This window comes from Diceros bicornis, chromosome 2 (genome assembly GCF_020826845.1).
Source record: "Diceros bicornis minor isolate mBicDic1 chromosome 2, mDicBic1.mat.cur, whole genome shotgun sequence".
NCBI classification, from domain to species: Eukaryota; Metazoa; Chordata; class Mammalia; order Perissodactyla; family Rhinocerotidae; genus Diceros; species Diceros bicornis.
Window position 1 is genome coordinate 92,831,811 of NC_080741.1, and position 20,313 is coordinate 92,852,123.

Below are 20,313 nucleotides of genomic sequence, written 5' to 3' on the forward strand. Positions count from 1 at the left end.
GCGGCCCAGTCTCCCTGCCCAGGCCTCCCCCTCGTCCCCGGGCCTGCTGTCCCCGGAATAAATGAGAAGGGTGGTGGTGAATGGATGGACGATGAGCAGGTGGACCATGGTGGACTCTGTCCTACCTCTCAGTGGGCCTGTTTCCCAGAGACCAAAAGGGAGGGCTGGCCTGGCCTGACAAATGTTACTGCTTGGCTGGGACAAAAGGGGCAGCCATTTCTCCCCTCTGACCGCTCCAGCCACGGCTACGCCTCACAGGATAAGGGGCCCAGGGACCTAGTGAGGCCCAGCACAGCATTCTTGGGAGTTGTGGACACTGAGGAAAAAGCCCAGGCCTCTGCCTGTTCTCTCCTCTCTCCCCCAGAGCTTACGTGGCCCTGAGCCGGCGCTTATCCCTCTGGGACTAACACTGCAATGGTCAGCCCCAGGGTATCCCTAGGCCTTTCCAAGGCCATCTGGGATGGGGAGGGGTGGACCCTAGCAGCTTCTGGCTCCTATTGGAGACACTGTGACCTTCTCTTCTTCCAAGAGGGACAGGGATTGGGAACTCTTCACTGACTTTTAGTATCTTGAGTACCTGATGCAGCCACATGTCACCTCACCAAGTCAATGTGTCCGTCTATGGAATATGATTGCCCCCATCTTACAGATGAGGAAACCAAAGCTCAAGGACAAGGAGGGACTAGCTGCATCAGGACCAAGGGCCAAACACAATCAAAACCACATCCTGCCCAGCACCCTGCCAGGCCTGCAGCAGGTGACCCCAGAACCCCTTTGGCTCCTCTCTCCCACCTGTCACCTCTGCCCAGAACCCCTCCAGAGCAGGGACTGCTCAGGCTGGTACAGCTGCCCAGCCCAGGGCTGGCCGTGGGAGGGGCTGAGGAATGCTGGGTGACCAATGTCTGCTGCTTTCCTGCCAGAAGCCTGCTGGCCCTGGGGTCTGAGACATGGAGGCCAACAGGCAGTGCGACCTCCACCATTGCACAGCTCCATTTTATTAGAAAAATGGTTGAGACAGGTTTGCTAACCAAGAAGTCACTTTCTGGTGTGACACCACCATCTGTTTAGCCCTAGGAACCAAAATATCCTACGAACCAATCTAGGAGGTGCAGTCTAAGAGGTGTGGCAGTGGAAGGCATTTGGGCTGGGAAAATGAAGGAAGGGACCAGGGCCAGGGACTCTGTCTTGCAAGAGCCCTTCTGGCTCTCACACGCATTTCCGGGGCCACCGGCCCAGGAACAGAGAGCTGCGCTTTATATGTCAACACCCCTTCTCCTCGGCCACCCGATCAGCTTGCTGGGAGGCACCCACGAGAGCCTGGGCCCTGAGCTTGGAATGTCAGCCACTTCCCATGACCAGCCCCCACCCTGCCTCACTTTAATATTACAACAATTTTTCATGCCGGAGCTGAAATAGTGCAACTGGAGCTGAAATAGTGCAAAAAATGGGGCTGCTGTAATTGTTGTTAGATTGTGTGTCAGCCTGATAAGATGTAACAAATATTTTCCTCTCCTCCAGGGTCTGTTTCCCTCCTGGTAATGGATGGAGAAACTTCTCATAGTCGGCGAGGGATCAGTCGTAAAAACTTCGCCTGGAAGATTAATGTAATAATCACAGGACTGGCTGGAAAAAGTAGGAGGAAAATTAAAACAATCCAACCTTCCTACCCATCCAGAACCGTCTCCCTCACTTTGGAGCACAGACAAGCAAGGTGGGCCATCTGCTTGGGCACCACCAAGGCCAGGATACCTGAGGAGCAGGAACACAGGGCTGTGACACACCCCTCCTTACTGGGAATGCTCTGGTCGTCAGGGCTCCCTGAGCAGCTGGGAAGAACTCTGTCCCAACCTGTGCTTGGGAGGCATGCCGGCACTGCTACTTCTATCCTGCTCCTCAAACAGTGAAAGGTTTCAGGGCTGGAGGAAGAGGTCCAGCTGGGGCAGAGCCTGGTTCTTGTCCTCTGGGGTATGACCTTAGACAAGTCACCTTCCTCAAACCTGACCCTGCTTGCTTCACCTGCTTGGTACAGAGGTCAGATCTTCACGGCCCCTCGAACAACTCAGCACGCTGAGGAAGGTGGTGTAGCCACAGGCGTTAGGAGCACAAACTCAAACCAGTCTGATTCGAAATCCTGGTTCCATCTCTCACTAGCTGGGCAAGTGACTTAACCTGTACCAATCTCATGGGGCTACTGGGAGAATGTGGATGGAAATGTAAGGCATTAACACAGGCCCTAGGACACAGGAAGCTTTGCTAAATCTTAGGTATCACTTTTCCTTTTTTGGTAATGTGGTTTAAGCTGGGAGGCCAGAGACACAGGCACAACCTCAGGATATGGGCAGCCAGGACAGGCCACAAGTGCTCAGCCATGACCTCAGGAAACGTCCCATCCCATCCACTGTGCCTGGTTTCCCTCTACCCCAACCCCCAGCCCCCAGGCTGGGAGCTCCTTCAGGGGCCAGGCCCATGGGAGAAGATCCATTCTGGCAGCAGGGACTAGCTGGGGCCTTCTCAGGACCAGAGCATGGCCTGAGGGCTCTCAGAGGGCTGGATGGACTCCCACAGCATTGTCTCAGCCCTCCTGCCCATAGTCTCCTGGACATGCTCAGAGGATTATCACCAATGGGAGAAAAGTTGTGCTTGCCCCCCAAGGACCTCATGGCTAACCTGGATTAAAGCAATGACTGGAACAAGATGACCATCCTGGTTAGTCCCCTCTCCTGCACATAATAACAGCACGGAGATCCTGCCTGTGAGGCAGAGAACCACGACAATGAGCCTGTACCGAGGCACTGCTTCTGTGGCTAAGCTCTGCCTCAGGCAGCACAGAGCTGGCAGATGAGGCCTGGGCCTGGCCGAGAGAATGTTGTGCCCATCCTACCAGGCAATACTGTTCCTGTGTGGTGCCTGTCAGATGCTGCCATTTCCCCTTCCTCTCAAGGGGCTGAAAGCCCAACTCAGTGGACTAATAAAGACACGGTGATGGGGACATGTCAAAGAGACACAGGAGCCAACTGAAAGAGCCTTCAATGCTCAAAGCTGGACCAATCTGAGCAACAAAATAAATAACCTCATACTAGATTATAACCCAAAGTATATAATCAATATCCATGAGTCCATACCAATATAAATGACTGAGTAAATAAGCAAATGGGGAGTAGAGACAATCTCCTGTGCAGAAGATCCCCAGATAACGCATGTAGATACTCAGCCCTCAGGGAGCTGGAGCACAACTCCCCACCCCTGAAGTGTGGGCTGTGCTCAGTGACTCCTTCCAAGGAGGACAGTGTGAAAAAGGGGGGAAAGAGTAACTTCACATGGAGAAGCCTGACAAACAACGCCCTCAGCCAGGGGACCAAGGCCAACCCCAAGAGTGACACGTCGTGGTGACAGCACGCACCCATGATATGGTGTAATGGGAATGGCACTTCACCTCTGTGGTCTTCCTCCCAATAACCCACAATCCCGGTGTAATCATCAGGAAAACATCAAACCAACCCCAGTGAGGGATATTCGACAGAATACCTGACCAGCACTCCCCAAACCTGTCCAAGTCATCAAAAACGAGGAAAGTCTAAGAAACTGTCATAGCCAAGAGGAACCTAAGGAGATATGAGGACTAAATGTAATGTGGTGTCCTGGATGGGATCTTGGGACAGAAAAAGGACATGAGGTAACTGAGGAAATGTGACTAAAGCATAATAACGCATCAATATCAGTTATTAAATGTGACAAATGTACCATACTATTCTAAGATGTTAACAAGAAGGGAAACTGGGTGTAAGGTATATGAGAACTCCCTGTACTATCTTCCTGATAATTCTGTAAATCTAGAACTCTTCTCAAATAGAAAGTTGACTTTAAAAAAATTAAGAGAGAGAAAGATGTCATCAAAATAACCTATAAGGATTTATTAGAAAACACACCAGATGATATAGGATTCTTTCAAAGCAACCACAGGAGAAGTTATGATAATTTAAGAAGAAACGCTTTCCACACTGAACTGACAATGCAGCTAACGCCATCCGAGTGGGGCAGAGTCTGAGGCCCAGGGGCAAGCCTCCTGCCCGCAGGCTGGACCCAGGGCCAGGCCTGCCTGGGAATCTTTTCTCGCAGAACACCCCGGCTGTCTCACTTCATATACTTATCCTGCTGGTCAGCCAGGATTTTGGCCGAGGACTTGGCATCATAGAAGAGCTCACTGATCTCCTCGACGTGCTCCTTCTCGATGCCATCCTTCCCATTGATCTTAGCAAGCAAGTGGGCCGGGGTCAGCAGCTGCACCGAGTACCTGGAGTGGGCAGGGCAGGGCCAGGAGTGAAACAGGGCCCCCAGATGGGAGCCCCACTGACACCAGGGGCTGAACCCAATGCTGGGCTTATGCTAGCTATGGCAGACACAGCAGACAAGGAGATCTGCAGTCATGACCCCATCGGGGAGGAGCCAGAAGTCATCAACATGACATAAGTCCTTCCCCTCAAATCTTTGTCACAGTCTGAAAGTTTTCTGACAGGAGGTAACTTGAGTGCTACTTGAAAGGGCCTGCAAACTTAGACGTACACAGGGGCCAGGCAGGCAAGGCCGAGGTCCAGATCGGGACACTGAATGTGGCAGGGAAATGAACACACAGCCACCTAAAAGCACAGGCCCCCTCAAAGGCACAAAAATCCAGGAGTCACTAAAACCACCACTCCACTCAAACAAAACAGCTTGCAATTCTGCTTTAACCTTAGGAGCGAGGAACTGACTTAGAGGGAAATAGGGACGGGCTGAGGACTGAGAAGTCATGATTTCACAAGGAAGGAGCCAGGAAACTGACAACGGACATCCTCCACAGGCAACTGGCTTCAAGCTGCGAGTGAACAGTCAGGGGAGCAATCTATGTCTGTACTCCTACCCTCACCTTCGCCTGCACCCAACCTCCCAACCGACCACACACCTGGAGAACAGAGCCAGCAGAGGGGAGACAGCAAGGCAGGACCTGGCCAGTGAGCTCCCTGCCCCTGCCCCTGCCCCTGGTCTCTGATTCAGTCAAGGGGACTGGCCCAGGATCAGAGCAAGCTCTCCACCAGAGGGGAGCATCTGCTACAGGACAAGGAGATTTAACATCTTACTCTAGCTTTTTAAACACCATCATCTAGATATTCTGCACTCTAAATCGCAGCACCCTGGGACAAAGCCATCACAGCAGTAAGAGCAGACGTGGTCCTGTGCCCTGTGAAGGGGGCCTGTCTTCACGTCCCAGAACGGACCCCAGCGAGGCCCTGCAGGCTGTGCTGGGAAGGCACCGGCAGTGTCTGGAGCAGCTCCAGGCAGACAGGTGTCCAGGGCACACTGGCTCACCTCAGAGTGGTCTTGGTGCCGATCTCCCCCAGGTGGTTCAGCGCCTCCTCGCTGATGTTGATTCCCTCTGTCTGGGCTCGGATTTTAATGATCTGTTAGAGGAGAAAAACATGATCAACAGTGACCAACATCAAGTGCCCAACTATAAAGTAAAGTGCTTTAAAAACAATCTTGTTCAGGGTTTCTCGTCCTGCATCGTAAGAGCAGCAGAGGCCCAAACCCGGGATGGCGGGCAGAGTGCCGACTGCTGCCTCGTGCTCATCTCCGGGGCTCCAGCCACACCTATTCTATGGAAATGGCTTTACAGCCAGGCTGTTGTGTTCATACTGACCAGAAGGTGACCCTCGCTCCTGAAGCGTGCGCCAGAGTGGCTCAGCCCCTGCCTCCGGTCCCTTCCCTCTGCAATCCCCAGCCCCCAAGAACTGCAGCCTCTCCACAACCTGCCCAGGCTCCCTCGACGGCTCTGACCTCCTCTCCAGCGTGGGCACCACCACTTACAAGCAAGGCAAGAAGAGACATTCTTTATTTGCTTGATAAATACGATGGCTAAATACATCAAAAAGTTACTTTTCAAGATTGACCAGCCCTCATAACATCACTGGGAGATATCTAACCTATCAAGAGGAGGCTGACACTTGTCCCGGTGTGAAGATCCCAGTCAAGCTGGAGGGCGGGCAGGCAGGCTGGCGGCGGGGCACTGTAACACAGTGGCATCAGGGTCCTGCAGGCGCAGCAGCGCTGAGTGATAAGGCGCAGCTGGGATAATGATGTTGTGTGTTGTGGAGCTGAGATAACTCGAGGACTTCGAACCTCATATAATACAGGAATTTTTCACTTTGGCAGCTTCGTAAACAAGATATCCAGAAGCTCTTGTTTAAATTAAAGCTATAAAAACACACCCAGGGTAGAGGCACAGGAAGTGGGAAAGACTGAGCCCCCAGGGCCGGCCCTGTGGCTTAGTGGTTAAGTGCACGCACTCCGCTGCTGGCGGCCCGGGTTCGGATCCCGGGCGCGCACCGACGCACCGCTTCTCCGGTCATGCTGAGGCCGCGTCCCACATACAGCAACTAGAAGGATGTGCAACTATGGCATACACCTATCTACTGGGGCTTTGGGGAAAAAAAGGAGGAGGATTGGCAGTGGATGTTAGCTCAGAGCCAGTCTTCCTCAGCAAAAAGAGGAGGATTAGCATGGATGTTACCTCAGGGCTGACCTTCCTCACATACATACATACATACATAAATAAATAAATAGACTGAGCCCCCAGCTAAAGCCTTACAAAGGGAAGAGGGGGACCTGAGGTTTAGGAGACGGACACTTCAAACCCTGAGGGCTGGAGCTGCAGGGGTGGAGAGTTTAGCGTCTAATGACTCTGCTCAGGGGCCCAGCACGTCACTGCTGCAAGGGGGAAATGTCTCATTCGACAGGAGAGCCAGGTCTCTCTGTAGAAGAGGTGGGTGGGGCCGCAGTGGACAGGCCATACATCCCCAGGAAGGCAGCCCCTCCACTGCAGGCAACCAGTGCCACCAGGGCTGAAGGCCAGGTGATGGCAAAAAGTCTTCCATTTTGTCAAGAGAGCCTCAGAACTCAAGATTCTTGTAGGAAATGTCCTCATTTCTAATGTTGGCAACTTGGTCAAATATTTCACAAATACTGCATTGGCCACATAAAACTTATCTGTTCAGCCAGTGCGGCCAGGGTGTGTGTGACCTCTGTCAAAAGAATCTGAGCTTGTGCAGGAGAGGTTCCACTGACTGGGCGCCAAGGCTACATGCAGCTGAGCAGAGAGAAGTTACTAGATGGGCACAAGAATGGCGGGAAAAGGAGGGGGGAGCAGGACCCCTGCTCCCAGCTCCATCCACAGTGCTCCCCTCTGATCATAAGAGTCAGAGCTGGACAGGTTTGTGCTCCAATATACAAAGGGCTTCTCACTGCCAGCTGGAGACTGAGGAAACTTCCAGGTCCTGCCAAGAACAATGTCCCCCGGAGGCCTTCTGAAACTCCAAGGAAATGCAAATATTTAATCCTGGAGCCTGGTCAAGGGGAGAGCCTCAGCCCTGAGCATCTGGCCTTCAGCAAGCTGTGCTGAATTGGAAGTTCAGTTTCAGGAATGTCAGGGACAGTCGGCTCTCATTCTCTCTAGAGGAGGTCAGAGCAATCCCAAGAGCTCCTGTTTCAGACTGCTCAGAAATGGACAGTTCATAAATTAGATCTTTAATCATTTAATAACCTGCAGGGATAGTTTATGAGGGTGTCGGCACTGATGGCCGAGTACACAAGTTACATTTACTTTGTTTTTTTAAAAACATGCCCCAGGCTCCAGTAGAAATGCTAAGGTTATCCTTCAAAACCACAACAGCAAAGCAATGCCCCTCCTGGCAGTTAGTCTGTCCTCTGCTAACCTGAGAAGAGGCCTTCCTGCTGGCCTACAGTCACTGCGCTTGAGGCACAGTGCAGAACATTCTCAGGGAGCTCGGACCACATGCTCCGGGGTTGAATGGAGGCAGCAAAGGTAAACTGGCTCTGAGTGGAGTCCCAGCTCTCCAGCTTATTCTCCATCACCACGAGATCCGTGCTCTTGCTGAGCCTCAAACTCTGGTTATCAAACGCTATTGTAAGGACCCCAGCGAGTGTCTGTGAAGCACCTGCAAGCTGTTCATAACAGTAATAATAACTGCAGTGGGAACGGATGGCCGGCCCTAAGTTATTGTCACGATCTCACTTAGTCCTCACGACAGCCTTGAAAGGAGGGCGCAGATCTTCCAGTGAGCAGAAAAGGCCGAGGCTCACAGAGGTGCGCCAAATTGCTCAAGTCACTCAGCCACAAAATATTGCAAGGGTGGGGGCTGCCTCTCCCAGCAGGTCAGATGGGGCTCCCCAGTCCCAAGGGTAAGGATGGGGAAGGGACCAATTACTCCTTTGCTTTTGCTTCTGCTTCTATTCAATGAATGCCTTGGCTTCAACCTAGCATCCATCCAAGAGCTAGAGACCATTATCTGGTGACAAGGCCCCTAGCCATTGACACTATCTCCTAAATCATGCACACAGTTGCTGTTATGAACTGTAACTGTTTCGGTATCCTGTCAATGCTGGTTATGAGGGGAGAGCTCTGGCTCCATGCATCACCAGGGCACTCCCGGGTGCTGGTCAACAAGAAATGCTGGCAAGGCCAGGCTGGATGGGCCACAGGCAAGCAGGGGGGCTGCCAGGCAATGCCCAGGAGACTCTCAGAACTCCAAAAAGAAAGGCCCTGCTGACAAACTGCCACAGGGAATCCACCCCCAATGAGATATTTCTAGCAGGTGGGATGCTGGTGACACAGCAATTAAGAACATGTGCTTCAGGATCAGACAGCCTGGATTCCAGTTAGTCCTGTCACCTACCCACTGACTGGCCTTATGAACTCGGGCACATTAGTTAGTCTGAGTCTTGGTTTCTTCATCTTTAAGAATGACTATGATAATAGTTCTCCCCACCTCACAGTTACAGAGGATCAAATGGAATCATGCTGGCTAAGCATGTCCATGGGCTTACCACAATGTCCAACAAAGAGTACCTGTGGTCTGGTGAGAGGAGAGGGTCCAGGCAGAGGCCATTAAGGCATCAGTGCAGCCCTGGTCCGCCCCACATCCCCAGCCTTGGCTGCATGCAGACCCCACAGTAAGAGACCTACGTCAGCAGCAAGACCATCTGGGGCAAGGGTGGGCAGAGCAGGGGAAAGAGCACAGCCCATGCTGTCCCAGTGGGACACCAACCTAAGGCTCTATCCACCACTGAGCAGATGGCCTGGGCTCTGCAAAGCATAGCCTGGCTTTGCATCCTGGACTCGCCGCTCAGTGACTCAGCCATCAAAAGGAAAAAAGACGATGATCATAATGATACCTGGAAGTACCAGTAAAGGGACTAGAAATTCTAAGTGTAAAATGCCTAGGCACTGCTTGGCACACAGTTGATGCTCCAGCTCCAGATCAAGCAAGAGCCAATTCCTGCAGGGAGAACTGGAACTGCACCCCTTGGGCTAAGGCCCAATCTCATACATCCCTGTCATCCCCACCCCCAAGCCTAAGCCAAATTCAGCTCACGCAGAATTTCGAGCATGCACTCTATGTCCGACACTGAGCTAGATGCTTCCATGTTCACCTCCTTCAAGCCTCTTATTATAAGGTTAGTTTATGACCTCCCTTCCCAGGTGCCCCTCTAAGCTATGTGACCCTGCTTCACCATCATCTCTACAGCCTGGGCAGTAGCCCCAGGCACAGCCTCTAAACCCCCCGAGAAACCCACCACTAGTCACACTGTTTACAACACTTAGGCTCTGCTAGGACTTGGGCACTTGCCCGCTCCAAGATGCGCCCTGCTGGAGCCGGGCTGCTGTGGGGTCTGGTGGAACAGAGCTCCTGGCTTCATCCACTGAGCAGAAGAGGCCTTGGACAGGGTCTGGCCTGGGCACCAAGAGGCTATCACTAAATCATACTTTATTGCCTCTTTCCAAGAGCTAATGGCCTCCCGGATGGCTGTCATCTAGTCAATTTTTTCACGATCCCTTTCCTAAAGTTTGTCAGAAGCAATATAGTAGAAGAGAGAACAGCCAAGACCCACAGGCTGCTGAGGTTTTGTGACCCTTCAGGCAATGTCTAGCTGGCCCATCCATCTTTCAGAGGGTGGGACTGAGGATCTGGAATATTGTGACTTGCCCAAGGCCAGCAGCTAAGTGATGGGATGGTGGTGTGAGCCAGGTCCGCTCCATGGATACCTTTCTGTATGGCATCAGGGAATACTGGGAGCAAAAGAGGGGAGAAGAGACAGAAGTGGGGTTGGGGAGGGGGTGAGGCTCACCTGTTTCATTTCCTGCGGAGTATACAGCATGGTCCGGATGATCATCACTCGGTCCAGAAGGTCGAGAGGGATGCCATGAGGAGAGGTGATGTCCTCAGTGCCCCTGCAAGGGCCAGAATTATTACATCAACCAGGCCTCTCTGAGACGAGACACTGGACATTGGAAACACGGCTGAGGCACTCACAATGACAAAGCAGCTAGTTCACGTCCTGAGAGTCAGAACCAGGACCACACAGTAAATAGACTAACATTCAGGTGACATCAAAAACTTTAGGGGGCCAGCCCTCGGGCATAGTGGTTAAGTTTGGCACACTCTACTTTGGCAGCCCAGGTTTGCAGGTTCGGATCTCAGATGTGGACCTACACCACTCGTCAGCCATGCTGTGGCAGTGAGCCACATAACGAAATAGAGGAAGATTAGAACAGATGTTAGCTCAGGGCAAATCTTCCTCAGCAAAAAAAAAAAAAAAAATTATACGTTTTTGCCAAATTTTCACATACACATTTTTATAAATTACACAAAGAATGCAGATATTTTTTTGATTTGTCCACGTTGCTTAAGTCTTAACAATCCATCAAGTATTTTACTTAACCCAAACTGTTGGGCATTTAGGTAGTTTCCAATTGTTGCTATTATTATTAATGATGTTTTGATAAACAATTTTATGCATATGGGCAGGAACATTTCCTCAGCAACTCTCACAGTGCCTGACACAACCGTGAATATCTATTTGAATGAATGTACTAATTTACACAGCTACACAAGTGATCTGATCTGTAGCCCACACTAGGTATCTAATTCTTACATATTTTGCTGCTTTAATGGTTAGAAAAAGGAAGAGTAACACCTTGTTTGAATTTGCATTTCCTTGATTACTAATGAAGCATTTGAATGCTTTCCCTTATATTCATTAGTTATTTTATTTTGGGGGGGAACTGCCAATCATGTCCTTTGCCTATTTTTCTCTTGAATTCTTAGCCAAGCCACAGGAAGGACAACCCTGGAGAGGAGCCTGCCAACCCACTGGGCCACGAGGCACCAGCCGCCTGACAGGATGCATGCTGGGCCAGCCTGCGGCACGTGGGCCAGCCTGCGGCCCCAGGGTCTGGAAGCCCAGCGTGCCGTGGGCTTTTGCCTCAGCCTTTGGGAGTCGCAGCAGTAGCAGGTCAACATGAGCCCCATTTCCGGTGTTCCTAAACCTGTGCCGGGCTGCAGAGTCCATGGTCACAACTATCCATACAACAAAGGACAAGGACAGGCCATTTGATTTAATTGTTAATATCAGAATATTTGGTTTCAAATATAAGTAAACATTCTAGAAATGCAACCTCAGTAAAAAAAAATCTAACTTGAAATTCTATCCAGTCAGTTGAAGTATAAATGCATATTTATTATTGAAAGAATAAAACATTGTTCTGTTGCATGCTACAACAGGATGAATCTTGAAAACATACTAAGTGAAAGAAACAAGTTACAAGAGGGCAGATACTGTATGACTCCACTTATAGGAAACGTCTAGAAAAGGCAAATTCATAGAGACAGAGTAGTTTAGAGGTTACCAGGGGTTGGGGTAAAGGGAAAATGGGACTTATAACTGAATGGATACAAAGTTTCTATTTGGGTGATGGAAAAGTTTTGGAGATGGATGGAGGTGATGGTTGTACAATATTGTGAATGTAATTAATGCCACTGAATTGTATACTTAAAAATAATTAAAATGGCAAATTCTATGTTATATACATTTTACCATAATAAAAACAATTCAAAAGAAGAATAAAATGCTACATTAATGAACTGTTAAATCTAATATAAAAAAATAATTAAGACCTTTCAAAATAAATAGGGAAATGGACTAATACAAATATTAAGATAACTTTAGAGAAAACAAATCTTTTCCACCAACAAATATTTTTTAAAATAATAACAAGGAAGAATCATAAAGATCAAATTCTATCATGATTCAAATCTCGGTATTTGGTATGCCTGCAATCTTTACATTAAACAGAACCTTTAAAAACTACATTTAATTTTTAGTTATTTAATTCTAGTTAGGCCATAAGTTTGGTTTTTTTAAATTCCTATATGGGAATTCCCTTGGGAATTCTTGGGAACTCTTTAAAAGATCTTGACTTTGCCACATTAAAATATCCCAAATTCTAAACACTCATGATAAATCATCTTCGATTCAGACACAATAACGAATATAAAAAGCCTAAAGAAGAAAAGGTTAGAGAAAAATGAAGTACTCCCTAGCCAAACTTCAAAAGAACAGAATTTATAAGAATGCATTAAGAAAATTTCTTATAGCTGTGAGTCCATTAAAACTAAAAATCTAAACACAAAAGTCTACTTAAAGACTACTAAACATTTTTCAGGAATTAAAGACAAAACATTTTTGAAATTGTCCAAGCTATGAATCTTACGTACAAAGTTTCTTTTAGAAAACATCTTATTGAAAAACGGTTTCTGGAATTCTATTCTGCTAGGCACAAAAGGGTCCAGTACATTGCTAAATGGGCCAGGGAATGGGAGCTCCTATTTACTAGTGCTCCTGTGCAGGGTGGTAACCAGGAGGAGCTCTCATCCTGAGCAATCACTGTTTGACAAGGTGGCCATAACAGCCATATTAGATTATAAAACTGCTAACAATAAACTATAATAATAATTACAATTGGCTAAAATTGCAGATTTATTCTTGCACTCAGAAGTTCACTTCTGGCTTTGGCCTCAGCCTAATATTGATTTCACCATTATGCCATGTGACAATTGTTCAAACTGTGTTAATGGTGAGCCTCTTCCAGACGTTTTGGGTTGTGAGGCCACAGGCCCAATTCTCCTTGGAATCCAATATGGCGTATCTGTAGGAACAAAGTAATTGTGCTTCTAGAAATTTATCCTATAGATATATCTACACATGTGCAAAATGGTTGACTCATTTGTGAATACTTTCCTCTTACTATAACTCAGGGTTCCTCCACTATGACATTTTGACATTTTAGACCAAATAATTTTTTTGTAGGGGATTGTCCTGTGCATTATAGGATGTTCAGTAGCATCCTTGGCCTCCACCCACTAGATGCCAGAAGCACCCCCAAGTGGAGACAAGTAAAAATGGCCCCGGCTGAGAATCACTGCCTAAGTGCTTCTTTACGTAACCCTACAACTGCAGGGCCGTGGCTACCACACAGCTTTTCTGATGTCAGGAAGAGCAGTCAAAGCACCTCTCTGGGTGATGTGAAAGGCAACTCTCTGAACCTTGGCTCAGTGGACACAGGAAGAGCGCTAAGAAGAAAGCCATTTGATTCTTTGATGAGGCTGCCAAGATAATTCAATGAAGAAAGAACAGTCTTTTCAACAAATGGTCCTGGAACAATTGGATATCCACCTGCAAAAAAATGAAGTTGGACAGACCTCTTCCTAATATCATACACAAAAATTAACTCCAAATGATCATAAACCTAAATCTAAGAGCTAAAACTATAAAATTCTTAGAAATCAAAGGTGTAAATCTTTGTGACCTTAGATTAGGCAATGGTTTCTTAGATATGAGACCAAAAACACACGTAACAAAAGAAAAAAACAGATAAATTGGACTTCATCAAAATTTAAAACTGGTGTGTCAAAAGACACTATCAAGAAACTGTAGAAGATAACCAACCCCCAGAATGGGAGAAAATATTTGCAAATCATTTATCTGGGAAGGGTCCAATATTCAGAATACATAAAGAACTCTTACAATTCAACAATGAAAAGACAACCCAAATAAAAAATGGACAAAGGATCATTAACAGACATTTCTGCCAAGATACACAAATGGCCAATAAGCACATGAAAAGATGCTCAATATCACTAGCCATCAGGGGAATGCAAATCGAAACCACAATGAGATACAACTTCACACCCACTAGAATGGCTATAATAAAAAAGACAGACAACAAGTGTTGTCCAGGATATGGAGAAATTGGAACCTCGTATTGCTGGTGAGAATGGTGCAGCCACTGTAGAAAACAGTCTGGCAGTTCCTTGAAAGGTTAAACAGTTACCATTTGACCCAGCAATTTCACTCCTAGGTATATAACCAAGAGAAATAAAACTATGTCTACATAAAAAGTTGTACACAAATGTTCATAGCAGCATTATTCATAATAGCCAAAAAGTAAAAACAACCTAACAACCCAATGTCCATCAACTGACAAATAGATAAATAAATTTGTGCTATTAAATATTCCATACTTTGGAATACTATTCAGCCTTAAAAACAAATAAGTACTGATGCAATCTACAACATGGATGAACCTTGAAAACATTATGCTAAGTGAAAAAAGCCAGACACAAAAGACCACAGACTGTATGGTGCCATTTATACAAAATATCCAGAAAAGGTAAATGCATGGAGACAGAAAGTAGATAAATGGTTGCCAGGGGCTATGGAGAGAGGTGCTGGGGGGAAACTAGGTGTTGGGGGGGTGGTCAGGTAACTGTTGATAGGTATAGGATTTCTTTTGGGGTGATGAAAATGTTCTAAAATAGTGATGATGATTGCACAACTTTGTGAATATAGTAAAAACCACTGAATTTTACATTTTAGATGGGTGAATTGGATTTGTGTGAATTTTATCTCCACAAAGCTGTTTTTTTTCAAAGCGCCACTTGGGATGTCTTCTGCCACAGGGTTACACTGAACTGAGACCACACTGTTTGTTAAGTTTTGACGCTTTGGTGCAACAAAGAGACTTGTGGAGAAAAACTCCTGCAAAGACTCCTTAATCCTGAGGGGTTATTCTCCACAGGAAAAGAAGACCTCCCAGTTTTTAGAGCTGGGATCAGGGCCAAGCTCTCCTTTAACAGCTGAGGATCCTGCTGCCTGAAAGGGAAACGACTCCTTAAGGCGGCAAGCAAGGGTGGAGCCAAGGCGAGAGCCAGTGAGCTTCACCAACTCTTGCACCCATGGATGTATCTCTTCCCAGGAGGAACCCGAGGCATCAAGGAAGAAGCCTAGGGCCAGGTACTCCTCTGGGAATGGCTCCTGCAACCCCTGTGCACAAGGAGAGGTGATCCAGACGTCTGGGGGCTGTTTGCACTTTAATAGCCACGCATGTCATCCACGCTCAACATTCTCTTCCCACCACCACCAAAGCTCGACCCCCACTCACTGACCGAGGCCACTCTGGGAAGCAGTGTAGGAGAGCAGGGATGGCACGGGAAGACAGCCCTCAGGCTTGCGGCCCACAGAGGTCACCTCCTATGTGAGTCTGAAGATAATGTCACCTGCCCAGAGGGTCACAGGGTGCCCTGAGATTACCTGAGATGACCCATGTAGAATAGTTTGGACAGTTTCTGGCACAGAGGAAGCCCTCAACTGCTGTGAGTTCCTTCCCTCTTCCCTTTCCTTTTGAGCTCTGGAGGTCAGATAGGAATCTGAGGAGCAAGGAAGCTCAACAGCTCCCCTACTCTATAGGGGTAGAGTCTGATGGGCAGCAAGTCAGATGTTGCCAAAACTGTGCAAACGTTCCAGAAATTTCATCGTTTCACATCTAAATCAAGTCTTGTTGAGAGCATGGGGTCTGAATTAAAATCTCAGCCTCGTTTCTGAGCTGTGTGACCTTGGTCAAGTTCCCCATCCCGGGGGAGCCTTGCTGTTCTCGTCTGAACAATGAGAACACCACTAAGTGTTCCTTCCCGGCTAAGCTGAGGTGAGAGCAGCAGAGTGCCTGGTACACAGAAAGAGCTCCTCAATATACGTTGGCTATTATTTTTATCATTGCTATTTTGACGTTATTATTATCACTACCACAATGAATTTCCCACTAGGGCTTGGCACCAAAATCCTCTTCTAGAGCATACACTCCAATTTTGGTTACCTCAGCAGACCTGCGTTAAGATCCACACTCTGAGCATCTTCCCTCCACTTAGGTAACTGCAGTCTGGTGGCAGCAAGCAGCCACAACCTCAAGCGGCCCTTGATCAAATCAGTCTGGACAGGGCTGGGGCCAAGTCTCCCAGGTTTCAAGCTGACCAGAGCTCTGTCCAGTGGGCAGATTCTGAGATCTAAGCCACCTTCCTATGCACCTTTTTCCTAGTTGGGACAGGACTCAGAGAACGTACTCTGAGTCCTAAGCAATCTTGCTCCTGCCAGAAGCTGCCAGGCTCTACTGGCATCTGCTGGGCTGGGTTCTCTACTGTCAGGCAGGGAAGCCTGTTAGCAGAGCACTCCAGCAGGGGGCGCAATCTGTCCAGGCTGAACCCTTTCACCAGCTATCAGACTGAAACCAGGCCTGACCAAAGCAAGGCAAGTCCAGCAAACCTACAGGGTCTGTACGGCAGGGACGTCAGGCTCACCCGGCACCAGGCCACATATCAAGTAGCCAGGCTTTTCTCACCAACAGCTGGCCTGGACCTGGTACAAGGTGCCTCCTCTCCAAAATTGCAGAAAACACCTGTGACAATGATCTTGTCAAGACAGCATTACAGGACTCAAAGAGCAACTACAAGATGCTGCCACATGAACTTGAATTATGCATGCAAATCTTAATTCTAAGCAAGAGCAACCACCTGAAAGGGGAACTGAGGGGAGGCCTGCCCCAGAGCCAGCAGCATGGCTTCTGGACAACCTCAATGGAGATAAAGCTTTTCCATCAAGAGCCAGCTCAACTCCTAGAGATATGACCCACATCGTTCAGAGGCAAGGCTAGGTGAATCAGCAATTCGGGTTCCTAACTCAGTTTGGCTCCAGCTCTATGCTCAGATACTCACAGGCCTTAGGGTCTCTCTCTGGATTCCTATCACCCCTGCTGTCAGGAGCACAGAGGCTCCGGGGCTCTGTTTCCCCTCACTACTCTGCTGCAGGCTTGAAAAGGGGCTCCCTACCACCCCACTTCATGCCCCAAGCACTGCTGCGACCAGGCCCTGATATTCCAATAGGAGCAAAAGTGCAGAAAAACCACCAAGCATGGGGATGCTAACGCTTAGGCTTGAGAGCTGGAAAGATGGTGTGTTCTCTGGGGCTCACAGGCCTACAGAAGACTCAGGAGAAAAAAGAACCTCAACGAAGTCCCCCGACTCAGCCCTGGGCCCATCTTGGCAGGGTGAGCATCATATGAGCATTCACCTTCCAGGAGTCAACATCTACCTTCTCAAAGGCAGACCTAAGGGAGTAGGGGTAGAGGCAGGTGCCAGTGTGCTCCAAGAAGGTCTAGGATAGAGAGAAAATACTGGTTTCACTCTCAGAAAGACCTGGGTTCTCATCCTATCTTTTTGACCAGGGGCAAGTTATGCTGCCATTCTGTTTCCTCATCTGAAAAATGAAGCCAAGAATACTTACCTCCCAGAGCTGGTATGAGGATAGCAGAAGTTAACACACGTAATGCCAGCCCATATGACCTTAGCTTTGCCCACTCCAACTGAATGACCAAATCATACCACAGAGTAACCCCAGAGACCACGTGAGAGGCCCTCATATTCAGGAATAGGGTGGCTGTTGCCTTTCCTGACCACGAAGGCAAGCCACTTCAGCATGTTTCTCAAAATGAACATCACCTCCCTTCAGCCCCATCCTGACTCATCACATTATGGGTTTAAACTGATCCCAGAGGAACAAATGAGCCAGACGGAAGGTGGAAAAGCCTCATGGCTGGCAGGCAGCCACCCTACCTGATGACACAGTTGCCTCGATTGGATGCAAAGATGACGATGGGGGCGATAGAAGATTCCAGGGCCCGGTGTAGGTAGGTGAAGCATTCAATGTCCAGCATGTGGACCTCGTCCACAAAGAGCACACCAGGAACCAGCTCAGCAATGCCCTGATCAATGTACTTGTTCACCACCTTGTTAATCTCCCCTCGGAGTTTGTCTAGGAGGCAGCAAGGACAGATAGGCAAGGTCAGCACCAGGGGGGAGACTGTTACCTTTCTCTTCTACCCCATCCGAATTCAAGTCAAACCCAAGTTTGGAGCCTGGTTTTACTGTTAGCTATGTGACTCCAAGCAGATTATGTCCCCACTCCAGGCTTCAGTTTCATCATCTGAAAATAGGGATAATCACAAATAAAGGTCACAATGTTGGCAGCTTCCCCTGAACATGTGTTTTGTCAAGTTTTTAAATGGCTTTTACAATGTTTTGCATGTCTTCACAAGGGCGTGTACTCCCAGTCTGTCACATTCCCCACCATGCCTTATTACTCACACCTTATTACTCAACTCAGCTCCCTGCTTGATCCCAGAGACACTGGTGTTTGGGAGCCCTGGATGAAATGAGTTTTCATAAGTAAATGTTCCTGTTCTGTACTGGTAAATGACCCTTTCTTTTGGCTCTATATGACAAAGCTTAGGTTAATTAACTTTCAATCAAGTGTCTGCATAAAGGAATCGGGTGCATTTAGAAAAGGGAAGGTTCTGAGGAAAGGTCTAATCTCAGAGCTCCAAGAGGGACTGGTCTCTCAAAAGTTAAATAACCCATCTAAGGTCACAGTTCTCATTTCCCAAACCAGCTCTTATGCTACCATCAGGAGAGAGCTGCTCACAAACACAGAACATGAAGATCTTATGCAGTACCTTCCACCAAAGCCATGAGGTAGGGATGGTCAAAAGAGGATTCATGGTCCAAATCATGTTAAAATATAGTCCTGTGCCACATCACGACATTTCGGTCCACGACGGACCACATATACGACGGTGGTCCCATAAGATTAGTACCACAAAGCCTAGGTGTGTAGTAGGCTGTACCACCTAGGTTTGTGTAAGTACACTCTATGATGTTCGCACAATGACGATGTTGCCTAACGAGCATTTCTCAGAACATATCCCCGTTGTTAAGCGATGTATGACTGTACAGAAACTGCTTGGAGACTCTAACAGAAAGCACTGGCTAAAACTTTAGAGAGAACAGATGCTTTCGTGCTTAGCATTTTAAGGCGACAAAGCTATAGGTGGTAATTAGAAAAAAGAGGGACATACCAGTCGGGAAGAGTAAACTAAAAGTCCATAAGGGAGTAGCAACATTCCTGCCAAGCTCTGGGAACGGCCCAGGAGGCTGAGCAGGGAGGGCTGGGTAGCTGCCCCATGGTCTGCAGGAAAGGGGGGCACGGTACCAAGGGAGCAGAGCTTGCTGTGCTCGAGTGTGCTCTGGCAGGAGCTATCCTGCAGAGCTGGGGTGACACAATCCACATTTCTGGGACTTAAAAGGGACCAGAGACACTGACAGCCTCCATCTCTGAAGATGAGTGCAAGAATACTGAATGCAGTCAAGGGGGTGCATTAGCACATGGGGCAGAGAGCCCCGCAGGGTACTTGATGACTATTTAAACCAGCCACAGGAGGTTAGGGTGGAGTCAGGCTCTCAACGAAGAGGAAGGAAGAACCTGCCCTGAGGCACATCCTCAGGTTCAAGAATTCATTCACAGAGCTTCACACAGTATGTCAGAATCCAGGGCTCTCCACCTCTGCTTCTGGCTCACAGGCCTTGCTGTTTCTCTTACCTGTGATTTCTGTCTTCTTTGGCTTCATTAACTGGCCCATCATGGACAGGATGTCTTGTCCCCCCTGCATAAGAGAAGACTTACAAAGTTAATCCTGCTTTCTAAGGCAGCTGCAAAAGCCTCATTGCCACCACCCGCATCCCACTGGTTCCCAATGTCAACTCAACATGGGGTCCCAAGGTGTGGAGACCCTGGACACCTCCACGGGAAAGCTTGAGGAGCTTCTAAACACAGAGGAGTTTTTAAGAGGTTCCCCCTGACCTGCAAGAAGCAAATAAAATCCCTTCATGGGAAGTACGAGCTCTGTGGGGCCTGCCCCAGCCTCCTTCTCCAGCCACATCTTTTCCCAACCCCAAATTCCTTGATTAGCCACACAGGACTACTAACTCTTCCATGAACGCCCAAGCTCTTTCATAACTCAATGCTTTTGCGTATTCTAGTCCATCTGCCAGGAACTACATTCTCTTTCCTGGGAAGCTCCCAGCTATCCACTAAAGTTCAGGGCAAATGCCCTCTATGGGGCGTTTAACCCCCTCACGATGCTGCAGCCTCCTTGGGCACAGATGGACTGTCAAAGTAAGTGTGAGGATGTACCTAATTATGTTCCCATGTCTCCTCTCCCTGGACTCAGCTCCATAATCACAGTCACCCAGTCCTGAG

The 20,313-nt window shown here is 48.3% G+C and overlaps 1 protein-coding gene across 3 annotated transcripts in view; it reads right to left on the reverse strand.

Annotated features, from left to right (window-relative positions):
• Positions 1 to 3,887: 3,887 nt before the first annotated feature.
• The window catches only part of RUVBL1 (RuvB like AAA ATPase 1), a 40,338-nt gene continuing 23,912 nt past the window's right edge, over positions 3,888 to 20,313 (reverse strand). For all 3 annotated transcript variants that reach the window (XM_058566932.1, XM_058566923.1, XM_058566939.1), the window contains 5 exons: positions 19,654 to 19,717; positions 17,832 to 18,030; positions 10,180 to 10,282; positions 5,344 to 5,435; positions 3,888 to 4,291 (listed from right to left, as the gene is read on the reverse strand). In XM_058566932.1, the coding sequence (XP_058422915.1) occupies positions 4,132 to 4,291; positions 5,344 to 5,435; positions 10,180 to 10,282; positions 17,832 to 18,030; positions 19,654 to 19,717 (618 nt within the window). In that variant the 3' untranslated portion in view covers positions 3,888 to 4,131. The remainder of the gene's footprint in view (positions 4,292 to 5,343; positions 5,436 to 10,179; positions 10,283 to 17,831; positions 18,031 to 19,653; positions 19,718 to 20,313) is intronic.